At 47.6% G+C, this 21,064-nt stretch overlaps 2 protein-coding genes across 2 annotated transcripts; one reads left to right on the forward strand and one right to left on the reverse strand.

Moving 5' to 3' along the window:
• Window positions 1-3,363: 3,363 nt before the first annotated feature.
• LOC135804743 (solute carrier family 49 member A3-like) lies at window positions 3,364-11,418 on the reverse strand. The gene is made up of 9 exons (XM_065318697.1): window positions 11,129-11,418; window positions 9,693-9,851; window positions 9,212-9,416; window positions 8,472-8,557; window positions 7,735-7,866; window positions 6,395-6,511; window positions 5,995-6,147; window positions 5,611-5,768; window positions 3,364-4,607 (listed from the first exon to the last, which is right to left on the reverse strand). Exons 1-9 carry the CDS (start codon window positions 11,255-11,257, stop codon window positions 4,325-4,327), a joined length of 1,422 nt encoding a protein of 473 aa, XP_065174769.1. The 5' UTR covers window positions 11,258-11,418; the 3' UTR covers window positions 3,364-4,324.
• A 3,868-nt stretch (window positions 11,419-15,286) lies between these two features.
• Window positions 15,287-20,682, forward strand: LOC135804744 (uncharacterized). Its single transcript, XM_065318698.1, has 3 exons — window positions 15,287-15,912; window positions 17,339-18,502; window positions 18,994-20,682. Exons 1-3 carry the CDS (start codon window positions 15,586-15,588, stop codon window positions 20,362-20,364), a joined length of 2,862 nt encoding a protein of 953 aa, XP_065174770.1. The 5' UTR covers window positions 15,287-15,585; the 3' UTR covers window positions 20,365-20,682.
• Window positions 20,683-21,064: the final 382 nt, after the last annotated feature.

Genomic DNA, 21,064 nt, shown 5'->3' on the forward strand with positions numbered 1-21,064 from the left:
GACACGCTAAAATTATTTTGGCAAAAGAGAAAAAATATGGCGTCTGCAAACGCTAGATTTCCCTCCTTTTTTTCACTACCTCGGGGCCGTTTTCACAAAACGTCAAAAGACGTTGCCATGTCATTCGATAAAAAGCAAAATGTTTGGATGGGGAAATTTTTTGAAGCCAAGCGTTTGCTCAGCTCTTTGCAATCTTTTGTCTGTTTTGAAGGTCCGCGCTGTCCATCCGCGTTGTTCAACCAACCAGTGAGATAACTAGTTAGCTGAGCAGCAGCCGCAGATCGCTTGCCTGTTGAAATTTCTTTTGTTTGGCGCAAAGAGGATTGCAATCATGGCGCGTGGTCAGCAGAAAGTGCAGTCCCAGCAAAAGAGGGCAAAGGAGATGGAGAAAGCGAAGAAACAATCCGACCAGAAAGGATCAGCGAAGAAGGCGTTGATTTACACCTGCACAGTTTGCAAGGTACTATTGACGTGGAATGTACAAATGGGAGTGCGAAATGTACTTGGCATTGGCTTTGTTTCGTTTGCTCATCGGCTAGTACTCAAGAAAATGCTCAATATATTGCTAGACTAGAGACTGTAGAGTTTACCGACCTACTGTAGAGCTTCATGCATATCATTCAGACATTCACTGAGCAATTCATGGTACAGCTGTCGTGTGCATTAGACAGTTAGCTTGAGAATTAACCGTTAACTTGCTTGCAGTGAATGGCATACGGTCATTGGTATAATGGTGACCATTTCCGTTGCTGTGCTTAGTTGGCAATGTTGTTCTTGACTCCTGTCAATTAACCTGTTTGGTTCCGGGGTAACCAGTGGCCAATATGATATCTAAACTTGGGCATATGTTATCCTCTGTGTATGTGTGTGCATGCGTGCGTTTTGCATATGTTGTCCTCCATGTATGTGTTTGTGTGCGTGCGTGCGTTTTGATTGCTTTGATTATAGTCGCAAATGCCCGACCCTAAGACCTACAGGCAGCACTTTGAGAGCAAGCATCCGAAATCCACTCTTCCTCCGGAGTGCGAAGGTGTCGTCGTCTGATTGTGTCGCCAATGTTGTGTTGTGCACCCCTGTCCTTGTCATGAGCCACCACCGCCTCTGCCCTTGCTACTAAGTTGCGAGGAGGCCAGTGTGTTTGAAGGCCGCAAGCTCTAATGTTGCAAAGCTTCTAGTGCTCAGAGCAGGGTTGTACAGGGCAGTGAAGCCGTCATGTCTCCTGGTGCTCTCGGTTTTCAGCTTTCCTAGTGACAGCCCTGCGATCACTGCACTTCTTCATGTCGTCGCTGGGCAGTGGGAGAGCACTGTAAGAAGTGCATTTGTGAATTATTTCAATAATGTTATTATAACATTGCCTGTTACCGCCTGGTACCGTCTAGCTCCTCTGACAGCCTCATGTCCATGTGCAGCTGCTGACCATGTCGCCTGCCTATTGCCATTGTCCTGTGTTGTGTTCCAGTGTTGTCTTGCTGTTTCTGTTGACTCTGCTCTGCTTTTGCTATATCTACCATGCTACCAGGTCATAGTAGCTTTCGTCACATGCAGGCAACTGAACTTGTACATGGTACATTGCCATGCCATGGACTTAAATGGATCTTTGTGTCCTTTTGCAAGGAAAACACTTTTGAGTTGGAGTTGTGCCGCTTTAATTCCTGTGTGTGTGTGGGGGGGGGGGGGGGGGGGAGCTCAGTTAGCTTTGTCTACCCAGTGGTCGTATAATGCACATGTAGAGGCAGTGGTCCCGTGTTTATCTGGACATCAGCAATGGGAGACGCACGCAACGTCCTCGGCCCTTGCCAAGACCCTAGCCTAGGACTAGACTGGTAGGAGTGTCTGGGGACATCGGCTTCACGGCACGGCAGCGGATGTTGCGCTGGCTTGGATGAAGAATCTTTGGTTGCTGAAGTGTGTTCTGTTCGGTGAACTGCCCGGCACATTGTCCACGCGACGGGTGGAGGGACATTGTTGTGGTTGATTTTAGGTCAGTTGAGCCATCAGTACGCGGTACCAGCATGTGGATGGTGCGATGTGGCCCAGATCATCACCGACAAGAACCGTACGGGAGTGGGCATGCCATTGCCCGCCGACCGCATTGAACAGGCACCCTCTAGCTCTGCTGCCAGCTCAGGACCGCCGGGAGCAGTTTTCAATTGGTCCGGTCGTACCATAGTCCTCACAGTCGTACTTCGTGTTTGATATGGCGGGGGAAATACATGTATGTCCTCCTCAGCAGTAAACATGCGTTGGTGGCCACAAAGTTGGTCCGGTGATGACCTGACCGACCGGACCGATTCTGTCGTGCCTGCTGAGCTACAGATACGCCTGCGGCCACGTGTTCCGACGACCTGAAACGCCATCAGTCATTATTCCATCCTGGACTGGAGACATGACAATGCGGTAGCATTGCCTACGCAATGTGGAAGGTCAAGGTGTTGATCTGCTATCATGTGGGCTTTCGATTTCTGCTGGGTTAGCAAACTCTGATTACTGTTGTACACCGATTTTACGTGAAATGCACCGTCTGCGAACGGTATGGAAGATTGTAGTGGAGGAAAAGGTTGGAATTTGTTGTACACAAGGCTTACTCTCCACATGAGACCTATCTGCAGGGACTTAGGGAGCAGACATTGGCCGTAGTCATGAACAAAAAAGAAAAAGAAAAGATGGATAATATAGTTTCCGAACACGTTTTCTAGAGACATTCATCAGGGAAATACGTCTCAATAATGAAATCTAGCAAAACACGTGTTTGGAAACTATAATTATTATCAAGAGTCCATAGAGTTTATGCACTGTACTCTTGATATTATCCCTCTTTTATTTTTTTTGTTCATGACTACAAACTACGTCCAATGTCAGCTTCGAATTCGCTGATTTTGCTTGTTGCCTTATTATTAAAGTTATTTTCTCCGCGCCGCTTATTAGTGTAGAAACACTTCTATGGCTAAAAGATGTATTGCGGCTCTATGAGTACGCAGACATTATCCTTCTTCTCATTACGATACTCATAGTAGACCAAAAAAAACTTGAACTCAAATACATGGGTGAATTCGGCGACAGCAGAGAAGTGTGTGTGACTTGGGAGCTCCTGCATTTCCTGCCGTCCAGTCAAGACAGCAGGAAAAGTGCAAGCTCCCACCTAGAAAGCGACACATGACTTCTACTGCATGTCGTTACCACAATTGTACACACACACACACACACGAAATTACTCTCTTACGCAGATGTTCATGGTGCATGCAGTTCACGATTCTTTTAGGCAGACATTTATCTCCCCACCCTCTTCCCGTTTAAAAGCATAGGCAATGCTGGGGAGTCATACAACTCCCTGGCAGGGCCAAGCAGGAAGGATTCGCCAGTAGATAAAGTTCAACTGGGAATCTATAGTGATAGCAGGTACAGGGTAAACTGATTCTGAATGGCTCGGATTCAACAAATAAAGTACTTCAGCAAAAACTCAAGTAAATGGAATGAGGGAAACAGAAAGAGTAGTACATGTAATGTGGAGGTAAAATCATGTAGATGCTATGCCGGGGGGCACACTCTTACATGAAAACAGCAAAAGCTATAATCCTAGAAAAAATAGTAGAAAAGGTTCATTACTTTGAAGGGTTCAAATTCAAAAGCAGCGGAGATAACAATAAATAATTAGTGCTGCATCACAAGTTCTAGGTGCATCCAGCAACCATCGACAATTCGAAATAATACTCATAAAGAATACTTCAAGTAAATTCAACGACTGACGAGGTGATTTAATACAATCCGACAAAGTGCTTGAACTCCTCAAGCTACAAACCGGAATATAGTTAGGATGATACTTAAGTACAAGTACCGTCTCGGGAGAGAAAATTAGAATGAAAGTGTCTAAAAATTGGAGCACACCAGTCCCTAACTCGTAAATTGCAGCTGGAGAGTATGAGAAAAAAAATAAGTGGTAGTATCTCCTCAGGCCTTCATCACTCTCTTGACATGTCGTCCAGCAAAGCATAGCGGGAAACCACTCCACGCAAGAACAGCGTATCGATGGGTACTGAATCGGTGCCTAGAACCACCGAGAATACTAATGCAACTGTTGCAAGTTCCAAGTTGATTTGACCCACGAGGCATTTCGCTTCTTGTGAGCTGCACATATCAAGTACATTGTCCATGGCGAGGCATACACTAAAACGACAGAAGGATGACGGCTATGGTCAGTGAACGCCATCTCAAGTCCGATAGAAAGAGAAAGAATAGGTAGAAAAACAGAGGAAGGTGAGGACAGTCACATACCTGGCCAGGCTGTGCCATAATAACCGTAGCTGATAAATCGTCACATTTAGCGGTCTCAGAAATGAGCCTCCAGTGGCTCATCCAGGCTAACACCACTCTCCGCGGCAACTCGTCGATACGGAGAGCGGAAGCATGGTACAAAAAACACCACGGTTACCACTGCCACTGTAGCCACCATCAAAGCTGCATTGGTCATGTCAACTCCAGCAGCATCTGAAGTGGAGGCCGTGGAGTTGCCAGCTATTGCACACTTGGAGTACTTTGCATCCTCACTGGTTAGTGGAGACTGTAATATTGGCAGCTGAGCAATGATCACCAGCAGTATTCCGGTGACTTGGCTGCGACACAGAAACAAAGCACACAGTGCCAGGGTGGAAGGGTGAACATTCATACATATACACGGGTATATAGAAACGTAGGAGCAACTATCTGTATATGCACAAAAGGAGTGCTATGCATGCATTACAAGGAGTGCTATGCATGCATTACAAGGAGTGCTATGCATGCATTACAACTACAAGCACGTTTTGAAAGAGCATGACATCGGAGCTCGCAGCACAAGTTGCGCACATCACGAAGCAGCACGCTGCAACAATAGGCAAGGATAGCTGAAAGGTGCTCTGGCTCGTTCGACCTAGCCCTGCCGTTCACGTTACAGTGTGAGGAACAGTAATGGTACTCTCGAGGACTACTGGTAGCACCCTTCAGCCAGACCAATGCAGCGGAAAAGAAGTACCCTATACACAGAGTATCCCCGGCTGCTTGCAAGGTTCATTGAAAAGAAACATCGGTTCGCTGCCTAACAGTCGCATCAGGTATGACGATGGGACTTAGAACTGCTCCACCTCTCTTTGTAAACATGACTGGAAAAAATGGCTATGCACGCTAGTATTAGCATTTGCAAGTTTTCTTGGGCAGAGATGAACAATCTTGTGTTATCAAATGAAGATCCAGTCTGTGTATACAGTCCATTCATCGGAAACAGTCCTGCTGGCATTTGAAAGTCCGATTTGGGCCGAATTCAGGATCAAAAACCCACTTTAAATCTCAAAAATCTGGGTTTGGGACCTGCTTCTCCACACATTTCGCCATGGCATACCTGTCCTAATTTTGTAAAACCTGGCTGAATTTCTATTTCCCTGTTCTTGGACTTTTCTGGCCACAAATGTGGCAAGGAGTAATTGCATGGGTCACAAAATGCAGGATGTACTGTTGTTTTCACGATACCTACAACTATGTGCAGGAGACACCAAAAAGTTAGGGTGCCAGTTTCCAATGAATGGACTGTAGGCTAGGGTACATGTAAGGGTGTTTCAACACTCAACAGTATCGCTAACTCACCCAGCAAGCCACATAACACCAGCAGAAGTAGCCTCCGCAACTGGATATGTGCACTCCACGCTCAGTTCAAGAGCAACGGGCAAGAGACCATAGCCAAAGAAGCCAAAGAATGCAAGTGATGCATATATGAGGGCGGTCTGATCACGGAGGCTGGATACCTAAGGGAAAACAATTTTAACCAATAGAACAGCAGTGCATCAGTAAGCACAACAGGCAAGTAGACAACAATCGTAGATGGTTTGTTACCGGCGATAGCTACTGACACTGATCACGCACAGCACATGCACACTACAAGCCACCATGGGCACGAGCAAGATTGACTACTATGACAGACAGCAGAGAGCACTGACTGCCACTGGCCGGCACAGTATACATGTAACTCACCATGGCGAACCAAGTGAGGCCGACCGCGGCACCGACATAGCACACCTTCAGTGCAAGGACAAACTTCTTCGTCTTGTCCACGTAGACACTGGTGACGCCAGAGCCGAGCAGGCCAGTCAAGCACATTACACCGCCAGCAACACCGGCAACACGCTGCAAAACACAGCACAACAGGAATCACACAGCAGGCGAAACAAACACTATTACACGTGCAGTTGTTCTGATGGCAGAGGGAGATAGGTGGCAGATCGTTTAAGAGCAAGATTCCAGAGATTTTCAATTATAGAGAAACAAATATCTGTCCAGGACAACTTCACCAGCAGAGACCAAGAAAACAGGCATAGGAATCCTGTACAAACCACTATTCTCTCCCGTTGCATGCCAGCATATAAGTACTCACATCTTCGTAACCCCAAGGACACAAAAACTGCTGCAGTAGCGTGACAAGAACGTTGAAAACTCCAAGCCCGATGCCCCAAGCGAACAGCAAGAACCGATACTGCCCGTTGCGAACCAACTGTAAGCAAACATCGGGGTAGAAAAGACGAAGGAATACCCGTCAATTCTCTGCCTGTCTCTCCCTTCTCTTCGTGAACACACAAACACACCACAAATTCAAATGAACGTGCATACAACAGCACTGGGTGCTGTCCATCTCTACTCACCGCACAAGGTAACAAAACCACATGGCACAGAATACGCAACTTTCTATAGATGCAAGATAGGGACACCTCATCGTGAAGCCACACATGATTGTGACATCACGTACTGTAATCGACTACAACAGTAAGATCGGATGCTGAAGAAAGCAGGGACCCAAGGCGTGGCCTAGCCTAGTTCTAAAGTGTTCAAATGTTAGTCGTTTTGTTCTCATTCCGCAATCATGGAGAGCATACAATGCGACCACGCCATGTGAAAACATGATAGAAAACAGTACATGCGTTTTTAAATCTAGCCTGGATTGTTCTTAGCTCCGTGCCATTTCCCAGCCTAAATGTTCTTCGGCGCCCGATCTTACTGTGCAGTACTTCCGCGCTGCATTGTCCAAACCATAGCACAGTGCAATGCGAAGAGAGGCTGACACAAGTTATGTACGTGCCCTTTGGTACTGCGTTCTTAGGCACAGTGTACAACATGATAGGGCCGTTGCTACATCGGCTCTTGACACCTTGGGTAAACATGAGAATCCCACCTTGCTAAAACGTTGAAAAGTGGTACTACTCTGAAAGAGTGTACAACCATTTACACGACATGCTATCATCGACTAGGCTATGGCTACTAGCCGGCTTTCCCACTGCGTGCATTATCAACTCATCACACCTGATTGACACCACTTTGGGAATTTCCCTTGGGAGGTAGACAGTTTCAGACTTTCCGGCCTTGGAATTTCTCGTCGCGTAAGACATCAAATCGAGCATGCTCTTCGTCGGCCATAGTGATTGGTTTACTCTTGGAATGCATCCCCCGGGGCCTATGGCTGAGGACAGGCAAGATTCAGCCATCATGGCCAGCAAAGAGCACTCTTGGTTGCGCAGTAGATGCACTCACACGCTATGGAGGGAAACAACAGTGGCAGTATTCATGTAATGGCCACTGTAGCACGAGCACATACATTTTAATACATATAAAAAACAAGATGTTTGTCCCCATTTCCAACTCCCTCAACCTTATGAACATTATGACAAAGAAGAAAAAACAGTACAGCGGATCTTGTAAGTCAACGAAACAGCATGTACTGACCTTTTTCAGACCGCGCCAAAATGGCTCTGACTCCTCTTCGGCTGACATCGATGGAGGCGTTGGTGGGGTGTTGCGCGTGACTGACAGAGTGCAGAGTACGTTAAGTCCGGCAGGGATGACGCAAATCCAAAGCTGGACGAGCAGCAAGAACAGCACAGCACGCACACAGTCACAGCGAGGCATGACAACCACAACGACGACAGCCAGCACAAAGCCACCAAACAACACGCCGCAGAACTCTACTCCAGTTCAAAAGAGACTGCTCGCTACCGCCAATGTACAGTAGCACGTACTAGTTATCCAGTCGTGCGCGGAGTCAAGGACCCATAGGAAAGTGTGTACGCTATGCACATGCATGACAACTATATGTACATGTGCATCTACCAGTATTCATCTCTCAATAGCAGTCGTACTAGAAACTGAGAGACTCAGAGTGCAGGCTCATACCCACACACTGGGCTAGATGACAGACACGTTACTACTTCGAAGTACTGTCGATACATACACACATTATCTACAATCTACAATCAAACCTAGGCGATTGAGCCAGTGCGGTTCATGTATTCGGCATTGTTTTCCTCCAGGCAGCTGGAACTTAACAGAACTTAACAGGCATGACTGATGAGGTAGGCTCAACTTCACAAATTCAGAGTGTCCGCCAGTGCACTAACAACATCGGATATAGCTGACAGCCTGGAGCCCTGTTGAGACATACATCATGTGCTACATGTACTAACCAGTTTGATCATTCCACTTTCCACATTCTGCGAGTGCACAATGAACGGTGGAATGAGCATACCGACGGCAATGCCCACTGGGTTGGCTGCAGGACAGCAACAGAAGATCAAATAGACAGCACGCAGAGAGATCAGTGCCCATACACGTGTGACAAAATTCACAATTCAGATTACAGTTGAACAATAAGGGACATGATAAGTGATGTTCTGCTTACCGGAAAGCAACACGAAGAGTCCCGGGAAAACCCGTTGCGTCCCCGTGACGTATAGTAAACCTGCTCTGCTCTATGTTCACGTAAAGAAATCACGTGGAGCGTGTACTGGGAATTTCAGAACCCCATTTCTGCGTGGAGATTTGGAGCCCAAACAGGCGAAGCCGTAGACTTGACACCTGTTCTCTATGTGATTTCTTTCGCGTAGAGCAGAACCTAACTGGGAATAGAATGCAAGCGCACACAGTACTGCCACTACTGACTGTTTTGGAACGTGGACTCAGACTCGAGTGCAGAGCTGGGATTCTTCATGCAACCATGGCAGTGTACGTAGGGCTAAAAGGTGACGTGCTCCCCGTCATCCAAGAGTCCAGATTCGCTGGCCACACCTGTGTGGTGCCCCGTGCTCCCCGTCATTCAAGAGTCCAGATTCGCTGGCCACACCTGTATGTCCTAGTGAATCGCAGCATGGACAAGCCACAGCAGCTGTGCAGGATGCTACTTGAGTACTTAGTACCTAGCACCTACCCATGCTTGCCAGCATGTTGGCCAGGGCGCGCTGATCATTCGCAAACCAGACGGCGGCAACCTTGGTCGGCGGGAACAGACCGAACGGCTGCGCTATGCCACACAGGCTCTGGCCCAGCATTAGCAGCCAGAACTTTTCACCGTGCATGGCGGCGATCAGACGCAGCACAGACCCGAGTGCGTTCAAAGCAGCACCCGTCCACAGCTGAACAGCAAGGAAAACCAAACAAAATGAAGAGCATGAATAATCAGCAAGGAAATCATGGCTTGTCACATCACTACCAAGTGCCATACTCAAAGGCTGCCTGGATATGATCAGGACCTCGGTTGTGAATGGCCAATAAAAAAAGCAGGACAGTCTGGTCTGGTCGAGCAAAGAAACATATTCACAAATACATGTACAACATCAAGGCGCATGCAATCTGAAAGCATTTGTTCCGAAAGAACAGGTGAAGGATACACAAAGAGGATGTCAACTCACCCCACCAACTAAACCAATGGAGTCCAGTAGCCAGCACACAACAAAACCGACTGGAATTGAAACGATCATGTACACGATTGCAAGCATGTTAACATTGCTGAGAGAGGTGCTGAAGAAACCCGATGTTAGATTGGCGATGGGGGCAAAATTCACCCAGTTCTGTACAGGGAGGAATAGAAACATTAACAGTACAAGAAACAGCACGGGCTTCAGAAACCTCTACCAAGTAAGCATGCACAGCTACATCATAACTCAGGTGACACGTAGCACACGCAAACTATTATCATGCACAAGTGTTGCAAACGTGAAGAGGTAGGACACCAGCACATCGTTAGTTCTGTGCATTTGTTGTCTATTGTTATCACAATACATGTATCACACCTACGCTGACCTCCTCACACTTACAACACTTGTGCATGATTATAGACTCGCACGTTCTACTCGCCTTTTTGCATGAGAATCAACGCTTTCTGTTTATTCTCGCTGTGCCTCTTACCGCAGCTTACCAAAAAGTTGTGAAAACGGCAAATTTTGGCAGGTACAAAACTTTAGCGATTTATAAACCAGCATGAGTTTGCGAGGGAAACTGTTAACGATCAGCGTTTTATGTCAGAAAGGGACACATGTATGTTGCATGCTACCGGTATGTAGAATGCACTTCCGATTGGCGAGACTAAACTTTAGCGACAACCCTCCTTTCGTTAAATCCGATAAAATTAGCTGCCTTGCAGTGCATCACCTTCAAATTGGATATTAGCTATTGTATTGGTTAGATTTTCTTTGGTCTGTGTCAACCTGAAAAGAAGGCAACGGAATTAATCGTGGAAATTTTCGGCAACGTTGCTTGCGGGGAGCCTGAACTTAGTTCTGTTCTTCAGTCTGAGAGAGATTGTTTCGAGAAATTCTCGACATGTTCATTCTCATGCTGGATCGTGCCCTGTACAAGTGTGCACCACACCACACACTTAAAATTTCACAGCTCAAGTCCGTCGGCTCAACATCTCGGCATCTGTCCGTACGCCACCATTCTCAAGGACCAAGGCATCAGATGCAGCTCCAAAACCTCCCATGCTAGTGGCGTGCACACAGATCCTGGAGCTAGGATAAACGATAGCGCGGCTCAGAAAAGAGCCTGCTCGTAACTAACACAATGCGCCTGCGATCACTTTACTGGTGAGTCACGCAATATTTGTGGCGTATTTGAGTTCTATTGACGATAGACTTTTCAGTTTTGCTGCATGCATAATCCCTGAACGCAAACTTCTATTCCACAGTGAAATACATGTACTGTAGTAGTGTTCACGTGGCAATAAATGCGAAGTGCAGCCACGCAGCGGGGCTTTGAGGGCTAGCAAGTGGTAGGGATTTCACGACTCAGATACTATTCAGATACTATTCAAATGAACAATAAATCAGCCACAATGTTCATAACTTACAACGGCATTGGAAAAATTGAGTAGGCTGACAGACAGAAGAATCAGCCACCGCCTAGGATAAACTCTGTACTCCTCATGGGCATCAGACGCCTCCACTTGAACGGTTCGTTTCATTTTCACAGGGTCCATAAACACCTCTACAGGTAAAAGGGGGGAAGTAGTAATTGTGTTCTTGACACAACAGTAATGGTTGGATGAAACCCTCCTGGCCTTTACTACTGAAATCGGGAAAGGGTGCCGGTGGAACGGCGTTTTGAGTTGGGAAGCTGCTATTTGTGGTAAGTAAAAGCCAAAAGTAAGGCCGAGTAAAAAAAATTACTAGATGATCGTCCTTTTTTTTGGAAAAATCGGGGAGGGCGGGAGGATTTTATTTTTATTTTTTTACTTTTTACCCTCTCATGCACACAGTGTACATGTACACAACAACATCAAGGTTTTTTTTCTCTTTTTTTCTTTTTTTTTCTTTTTTTCTTTTTCTTTCTTCAGCAGATCGATACTGACGTTGTGATATACTAGTATAGTATAGTAGTATGTGGTCCATATAGTAAAACTCACGATTTAAAAAATAAAATATTTCTTGGGGCGCTGACAAAAACTGGGGCGGATCGCGGACGGGGACGATCATCTAGCTTTTTTTTTTACTTGGCCTAAACTCGAAGTTCAACTACATGTGCATGACATTGTACACCGTAGATCTACACCGTACAGCATGCTAGCACTACAAAGACTAAGGGTGCGTTCTTAAATCCTCTCGGAAAAGTTGGAGACTCTCCGAAAAGTTCGAGAGCTGTTCTTATATCCTCTCCGAATTTTAGGAGGCTCTCCAAAGCTCTCCAAGCTCTCCAAGCTTCAGAGGTGGTTGAAACTTGGAGATTCCCGCGGTTTGGGGTCAGCGCATGCGAACTAGGCTAAAAGCCACGTGTTGATCATGAGTGTACGCATTTCCCTTTTCACATACGCACAGCGCATACTATATTCGTGGCACTCAAGATCGCGGCCCCTTAATTTGGCGCTTCATTTTGCTTGACATCTGCAAAATATCTCCGAATTCTTCGAGACCCGTTCTTGAAGAATCCAAGTTTCTTCGACTTCTCTTTTCTTCTTCTCCTAGAAGCTAGAGAATTTAAGGGGGGACGGGAGGTTCGCTGGCCATATTGCAGTGCCCGTTATAAATTCGCTTGAATCTCAGCACTCAAACATCAGAATTCCTTCAAATTTTCAGTATATGTTCCTTGACATCCACTGACGACATTGCAACCAAGAACTGTGGAAAGTATACTGGTATCATGGAGAAATGCAGGAAAGCAATTTTGGAAAAAATGCGATAGCCGGGCATGATTTCTGCGCAGTTTTTCTCAAACACGGTCACTTGAAGATAAACACATAACACTGCAAAATGATCAGGTACCAAGGGGCTAGGGCTGTTGCCTAAGCACAATGCGATTACAGTTCCCATGGTGTGCCACTGCAGCCTTGAAATAACAATGCACGTGCGCAAGATAACTTGACTGAAGTTCAAGGTCCATTATTTTGTTTCTAACAGAAGATCTTGTGTCCTAAGAAGGCAACGGATCTAGAATGGACCGTACAGAACCAGAAAATATATACTTTTACATACAAGATATGTACAGCATTTCTAAAAAACTGCGCGGAGTGCCCATAATACCCCTAAAATCAGTGAAAAATGCACCTAAAAATTACATAAAAAGGACTGATAGTGGAGTGCTACTGAAATATTTTCACATATCTGACCTGAAGTTGCCATTCAGAAACCACCTTTGTCATATGTAGTGCCCTCTTTCTCAATAGTGGTCTCCTCCCAGCCTTTCCTCTGCCTCCTTCTCCTTTTCCTGCTCTCCTTTTCCAGTGCTGATGACTTGCGGAGGGACTTCTTCACACGCCATTGGTCTTCTAGCTCAAGCGCTGCCTTCGTGTGATTGCCATCAATGCATCCACACTCTTTCAGCACACTGAGCAAGGTGATAGCGCCGTTGTTGAAGTTGAGCACTGCCAAACTACTTGCCAGCTGAACGGTGTCGACGGAGCAGAAGCCTTCCTTCGGACGCATTCTCCAAATGACGTTGTTGAACGACTCGTTCGCATTCTGCGTTGCACCCATCTGGCAGCGCTCCAGCAGACTTCGTTCGGACAGCTGCATGTAGATGGGCTTCACGACTTCGAACACAGCCTTTGGGAGAGGGTTCTTATGAGGCCTCCGCGTGTGCCCACAGACCGCTGCCAAATATCGCACGCAGCTTCACTCTCCATACCGGGTGCAGATGCCGCTGTGTTTATGCTGCACTTGTGATTATCCAGCCAGGTTGAAAAGGCTTCCTCCGTGATTGCACCACTTCGCTTCTTCTCAGTCCAGATCTTACATTCGTGACAGTATCGACCCTTCACTGTGATGTCCAGTACACGGCCGCTCTGGAAGGAGATGCACGCGAACACACCATACAGCGACGAATATCCCCTGCGCATCCAAGTGCCGTCGAACGTCACTGCGACGTGGGTGGAATCTGTCATGGCACGCAACTCAGCTGCGGATTGAACCATGTCAGTTTCAGCTAGCTTTACGGCTGCAGCAAGGACAACTTCCTGGTGGCTGCGGTACGCTTTCTCCGTTACAGGAGCAGGAAAATTCATTACGCCGCAAAACTTTCGGAGTCCACCATGGCCACGTCCAATGCATCGCATCGCCAGTACAGATCGTCAATTCAGATCATAGCTCCTGCAAATTTTCTTGCTCAGAGACGTACTTCCACTGTGTCCACACAAAGCGCATTGAAGTCGCAGGGTCGATCCAAGTCCAGTGTCATGACAGTTACTGACGATCATGTCTCCCTTCGTGCACTTCCTACAGACAGTAAATTGATCCATCAGTTCCTGGAGACACTGTAAATCCACGATCTTGTAGCCAGAGACAGACTCCTCAACATCAGGATAGAATGCATCATCATCATACTCCTGGCAGCTATCACTGGACGACTCGTCTGAATCACTGTCACTCGAGCACACAAGCTCAGATTCAAATTCCATGACCATAATTATCACTAAGCCATTTTGGCCTCGACGAAATCTTCCGAGAGGAAGCGCTCTGCGCCGCTTCAACGGTGCCTTCTTCCACAACTGGTACAGAGCTTGACTGCTTTGGGGCGTAGTATCTCCCTTTCTTCCTCCTATGGCCACTTCCAGAGCTGCTGGTGCTTCTCTTTCGGTTCCCCATGTAAAATAATTTAATTGTTCACTTTCACGATCACAAACAAAAAAACAAAGATTTTTTCCTTCGCGTGGGCGTCGTGGCGCTGCAGAACGTCATACGCGATCAAGGAAGCACGTGGCAGCTCTCCATGACTACAAAAACAGAAGCCAGGGTCGCTTACCTGGCGAAGTTGAATCAAAAACGCTTGATTTTGGACTAAACCAAAGTCACAAAATTAGGCAATTGTAAACATTTGAGTATGTACATTTGAAATTTATCTCGACATACTTTAGCTCATAACTCCACTTCTACTAAACCGATTACGCTCAAATTTGAAATTCTGGCGCTTCAAATATCCTAAGACAAGATTCCATAGCAAAAAGTTCAAAACTCAGAAATTCATTTTTTGACCCTCTGAACCTCCCGTCCCCCCTTAAGAACGCACCCTAAAATACATGACTGTACTGTTGTAAAGCGGGATTCACAGAAGCTTTTTTGCGAAGAAGACAACAGAACACAAACACTGCATCGTCTTGATCAGGGAGTCGTATAGACCTATACGACTCCGCAGCTCCCTGGTCTTGATCATGCAGGCTTTACTGCGTGCATGCAGCGTGCACACATATACATGTGCGTGACATGTTTTATTAATTTTGTGCAGTGTAGGTTTGCATATGCGGCGCTCGTTTATTGCTCGTTTATTGCGTTTTTCTTTTGTCACGGTTTGGCTTGGCATGGCAGAGGTCGCTACTTCGTACAGCACTCCTCCGACCATCCCCCAATAACGCGGATTATACGAAAGTTACAGCAAGGACCTCAGGCTTTGTGTAACATATGTTCGCAAAATCGCAATTCGGTACTACGGTACATGTACATGTATACAAGTCATGTAGTACATAATTGTACATGACTGTACGATTGGAGTCGAAAACGCGTTTTCGACTCCAATCATCCAGAAAAGGACTTCATCATGATGCTCGTTTGGCGGTTTGCTCATCTATTTTAGAATGTTGTGACTTGTGAAATCAATGTCATGTAGAACATGTTTTAGTTTTGATGATAGATATCGTTTGTGAAAGTGCGTATCTCCAGTCCAGTACAATCCTCAATACAATAGTAGCTGTTTTGCAGTCGATAATAATAATAGTTGTTATTGCTTGTAGCTGGCAGTGTTTCCACACATACGTGTAGATCTACGAGTCGTGTACAGCTAGCTATAACTAGTATAAGTCACGAGTAGGTAGCCTGGGCGAGGATGTACGGTGTAGCTCCTGTTGCCTGCGCTCTAGTAGCCGTCCATATCGCTGTAGTAGCAGCAGGCGCAGCGTTGGACCCAACCCCAGATCCCAAGGCAGTTGTGACGCAGGGAACTGCTCGATTCACCGTGCTGACCGACTCCATCATTCGCATGCAGAATGGGCAAACGCACGACGATCCCACGTTTGTGGCTCTCAACAGAAGGCTACCCGTTCCAAGCTTCGAATCCGCTGTTACCGGCGGTGAGTTGAAGATAACAACGAAGAATCTGGAGCTGAGGTACAAACTGAATACTGGGACAACGTTCAATGAGTACAACTTACAGGTAAATCCGTGATGCGATGGCTATTCATGATTCAGTGGTGGTGGTCTGTGCGTGCGGGGGGGAGTGGGGGGTTGGGGTTTGGCCCGAAACTGTAGTTCATTGGAAAATGTCACATGATGCTGAAGGAGAGTTATACGTTAGTCACCGTGTGCAGCACCACAAGCGATGTTATACTTTGTAGCCTAGCCGCCCGCACCATGACCGTTTCTCATACTCTAATTAGTTCAGAATTTGCCGCTTCAGGCACAGGTTTTCGCCACGCACCCCGGTCAAAATTGCCTCAGTGAAGCAACCACACATGGTATGCAGAGTATGTACACCGCAGAGTGCATGCTGCACACGCGCGCACACACACACACACACACACACACACACACCTTGAAACTGCCACCTAAAGGTGATGCAGTGCCCCAAAGAGGCAAGGAGGGCAGAGTTACTTCTTGCATTTGTGTTGAGCCAGGTACGTGTGTTCTGCAACCGCAGAACACACACACACACACACACACACACACACACACACACACACACACACACACACACACACTGCACCAGCTGGCACGCTGCCGTGGGTCACACTGCATGCACACCGTGCGCTACATGCTGCGGACAATACCGTGCGTTTGATCCAACCGACAACAAGCTCACACAACTCAGTTTGGGATATTTACAGGATACAGGAACAATATGATACAGGTGAAACAAGAGAGAAAGAAAGCTATCCGTCCATCACGGAAGGAACAACAACTAACTAGAAAAGGAAAATATCGAAGAAACAAGTAGCGCAAGCGAAAGCCAAAACGCTCTCCTCAGCAGAACGTGCACATACACGTGCGCCTACAAAGCACCCACAGCAGCGCAATCGACGCCAATGTACTAGTACTAAGCTACACTTATCTACATGCATCAAATAAGGAATCCAAAAGCAACCGAAAAAGTAGCCAGCTCTGCAAAAGGATCCGCGACTGAGTACAGTCCGCGTAGCCATGGGACCTCATGACGTCAACCAAACAAAAGACACAGAAAAGACGTGTCAGATAAACAATAAATAAACCAAACGCAGATTCAAACAGCAAACTAGTAAGCTAACGATAAACTAGTAACACTGAGACAATTCGACTGTCACAAAGTACAACAAATCACATGCAAGAAGTCCTTTCACTTTGTCCACCGCTCGTTGCGTGACAGTGCGCATGCACCAGCAGTGTGCATGTCCTATAGTACCTTTACCGGAGTGTGCCGTGTTGCGGGGAGGGGGACCTGATGCAGCTTGCCTTGTCCACATGTAGTGTCGCCTCCAGTAACCTTACAAAGACCCCACTGCTCCAATGTCCATAATTGCATAGTCTCGATTGCCAAGCTTGTGTGTGACTGCGAGGGGTCATACTATTGTACAATGACTCAATGTTTACTCTTCGTCTTGTTTCAGGTGTCAGTGTTGAACGTTGGTGGCGACACAGTGATTTGGCGGCCCATTCCCACGGCCAACATCACCTTACAGGGAAATCTGCTGGGCACAGCACGCACGCTGGATGGAAATCGTGGCGCGGAGAACATGGACCTGAACTGCCTGACTAATCCACGTGCTGACCTGCACTGCACGCTGGGGCTCGTGTCCCGGGACGGGTATGTTGTGGTGGACGACACCGGTAGCCCGAAGTTCGACAATGACACTGCGTGGCAGTGGTTGAGGCAGCCTGGCATCCCAGGGCCGCCATTGGACCAGTGCAACATCGCTGGCGAGAAGCGCCGCGACTGCGGCTACATAGGAATCAGCAGACTAGACTGCGAGGGCAAAGGCTGTTGCTACGTGGGCAGTGACGACGGACAGCCAAGTCATGGCAATGGCGTTCCGGACTGTTTCTTTTCCACCCAAGCTCAGCAGGACCTGTATTTCTTCGGACACGGCCGCAACTACAAGCTGGCGCTAAAAGAGTTTACCATGATCTCTGGCCAAGTCCCACTGCCGCCTCGTTTTGCGTTTGGCGTGTTCTATTCGCGCTACTGGGCGTACGACGACATTGAGGAGATGGAGATCGTGAAGCAGTACCAGGGCCACCGGCTGCCATTGGACGTCCTGGTGACGGACATGGACTGGCACATCACCATGTACAACGGCACGCATGACCAGGCCGGGGAGCAGATGGGCTGGACTGGCTTCACCTGGGACAAGCACCTATTCCCGAATGCCACCGGCTTTCTGAACTGGTGCAAGGCGCGCGGGCTGAAGAACACTCTGAACCTCCATCCGGCCTCGGGCATTCAGCCCTGGGAGGAACGCTACAAGGAGATGGCAGAGGCCATGGGTATCGACCCATCAACAAACCACTACGTACCATTTGTGCCAACAGACAAGAAGTTCGTCAAGAACTGGAATGAAATAGTTCTCGGCGAGCGCGAACAGGAAGGCATTGATTTCTGGTGGCTTGACTGGCAGCAGGGTGAAGATTGGATTAAGGTGCCGGGTGTCAACCCAACATTCTGGCTCAACTACATCTTCTTCACTAATCCTATGCACTGGCAACGTGGCGGAGTAGATAGAAGAGGCATGCTGCTTCATCGCTGGGGAGGTCTAGGAAACCATCGCTACCAGGTAAGGGCACTGTAGTATGTCTTTGGAGGCTCACACTCGTGTATTTTTCATTTGCAAGTGCCGGAGAATCTCACCCGGTCTCCACAGTTGCTGATAGGGCCGAACAAAGTTTAGCATTGTGTACTTGAAGTACATGTGTGAAGTCCATGTCTGCACCAGGAGTACAGGTACATTCGGCAGTAGATGCCACTATTGGGTCATTGCACATTGTGTGAGTACATTGTACTACATGTAGCAACTACAATTATACAAGGGCGTAGCAGCTGGTCCGGCCGGACTTCTGGTTCGCCCAGAAGTGTCCAGAATGCAGGATTTTGCACCCTAGTTTCAAAATTTCCCGGGTGGACATCCCCAGACCCCCTCCAACCGGACCACCTCCGACGGCGGTGCTACGCGCCTGCAATAGCTACAGACATGCATATCATGTGGTGTGGTTAGCACACTGATTGTATTTTTTCTTCTATTTTTTGCTGCTATGTGTTTTAACACAGGCGGGCTTTTCAGGCGATGTTGTTCCGCTCTGGCAATCGCTGGACTTCCAGGTGTATTTCACTATCACTGCTAGCAATGTGGCGTACGGTTTCTGGAGTCATGACTTGGGCGGCCACATCACACCATCGCCACCGGAACTGTACACTCGCTGGATACAGTGGGGAGCGTTCTCGCCCATCTTCCGCACGCACTGCACGAAGAACGCGGACAACTTCCGCCGCATCTGGCTGTACCCGTTCAGCTACTACTCGATCATGCGGCGCTACATGGCCGTGCGCGCCTCGCTTGTTCCCTACCTGTACACATGCGCCAAGCATGCCCATGATAGTGGTGTGAGCATGCTTAGGCCCATGTACTATGACTTTCCCGAAGCTGATGAAGCCTACAACTTCAGCACGCAATACATGTTTGGAGACCACTTGCTGGTGTCACCGATCACTGCAGCCATGAATCCAACCTACAATAGCACTGCCAAGGCTGTGTGGCTGCCAGCAGGCCAGGACTTTGTAAGCTGGCATAGCGGCGAGGTGTTTGCCACACCATGCGTCCTGAAGCGAAACTACACGTTATCTGAAATGCCTCTCTTTGCTGCAGCCGGAACAGTTGTGCCTCTTCGCACGCGTGACGATGTCGATGTTGGCTCTGCTAAGAATCTGCCCAGTACCTTGAAGGTGATGGTATTTGTTGCTGGTGGAGCGGGGAGCATTGGAACCGGGCAGGTGTATGAAGATGACGGATTCAGTAATGCATATAAGACAGGATCTGGTGCGGTCACTACCTTCACGTACTCTTCAGACTCCATTGCCGCCGCTAGCACTGTCAACCTTGCCATTTCCGCTGCCAATGGAACCTTCACAGGCATGCTTACACAGCGAGCGTATGAAGTGGAGTTCCGTGGCACTTGGCCGGCATCAGCCGTTACCGTAGACGGTATGTCACTGACGTCAATCATGTATGACACACCGTGCAATGCTGCGGCGGGCTGCTTCGCCTACGATGGAAGTCACCTTGCCCTGCACGTCTACTCGACCGCACTAGCAGCCAATAAACCGCACATGGTGCGAGCTACCCTGATTGATAAGCTTCCATCCCCACATCTCCAGAGCAACTTCGTGGGTCAGGTGCGGCGTTTAATTGATGCCAAGCAGCTGCTGGATGATCAGTGGGGGCATGCTACTGTCCATCAGCAAAACTACTACTCCTTACTGTCTGCTGGTGAGACTGGGATGCGAATTACCTACGATCCAGCGTCGATTCACAAGGAGCTAGAGAACTTCCCCAGCCTGTTGATGGAAGCGCGCAGGGAAGTCACTGCCCTGAAGCTATCTAGCGATTTGTTCTCGGTTGTTTTTGAATTGCTGCAAGCATGAAGCATGAACTGTGGATACTCGCCCCCGCCACAGCCGCGGACAGCCACTTTTCAAATCCCTTCATCTTCACAGTGTGATTTGCATTTTGTTCATGAATTTGACTTTATCCCTTGTTGCTGGCAACGAGTAGTAGTTGACTGTACTTGTGCATAACAATTCTAACTATAATGGAGAAAGATGCGGGCTGAAATTATCCCGGCCATTCTGAGAGTGAGAGATGCTTTTAGAATTCTTATCTTTTCCAACCTCTCTTTATTTGCCCATTTTTTCTCTGAGTGCATCGCTCATGAAAAAGCCAAATGAGTTACTGTGTTTGAAGCCGCTCGTTAGGGGTCGTCCATAATTATCGAACTTTTTTCACGAAACGAAATAATTTCGTTATGGGGTGGGAGGGGGTTGACCAATTTCGTTTCAGAAAACTTCGATACATGTACATGGCCGTAGGAGCAGTGACACACTTGCGACTTTTGTTGTCTACGCATGTATATCTCAACATTTTTTTACGTTCTGAGGGGGAGGGAGGGAGGGGTTGGGTCTAAACTAAAATAATTCGTTTGGTGAAAAAAGTTCGATATTTACGGACGGCCCCTTAGAGATCATACGGTGTAGTAAACAGACCACAGCAACGTAACATCAAGAGTATTATAATTATACTCTTGGCAACACAGTTTACTCTTCTAATCTCAGTCTCCGTTGTCTG

This window comes from Sycon ciliatum, chromosome 1 (genome assembly GCF_964019385.1).
Source record: "Sycon ciliatum chromosome 1, ocSycCili1.1, whole genome shotgun sequence".
Classification (NCBI taxonomy): domain Eukaryota; kingdom Metazoa; phylum Porifera; class Calcarea; order Leucosolenida; family Sycettidae; genus Sycon; species Sycon ciliatum.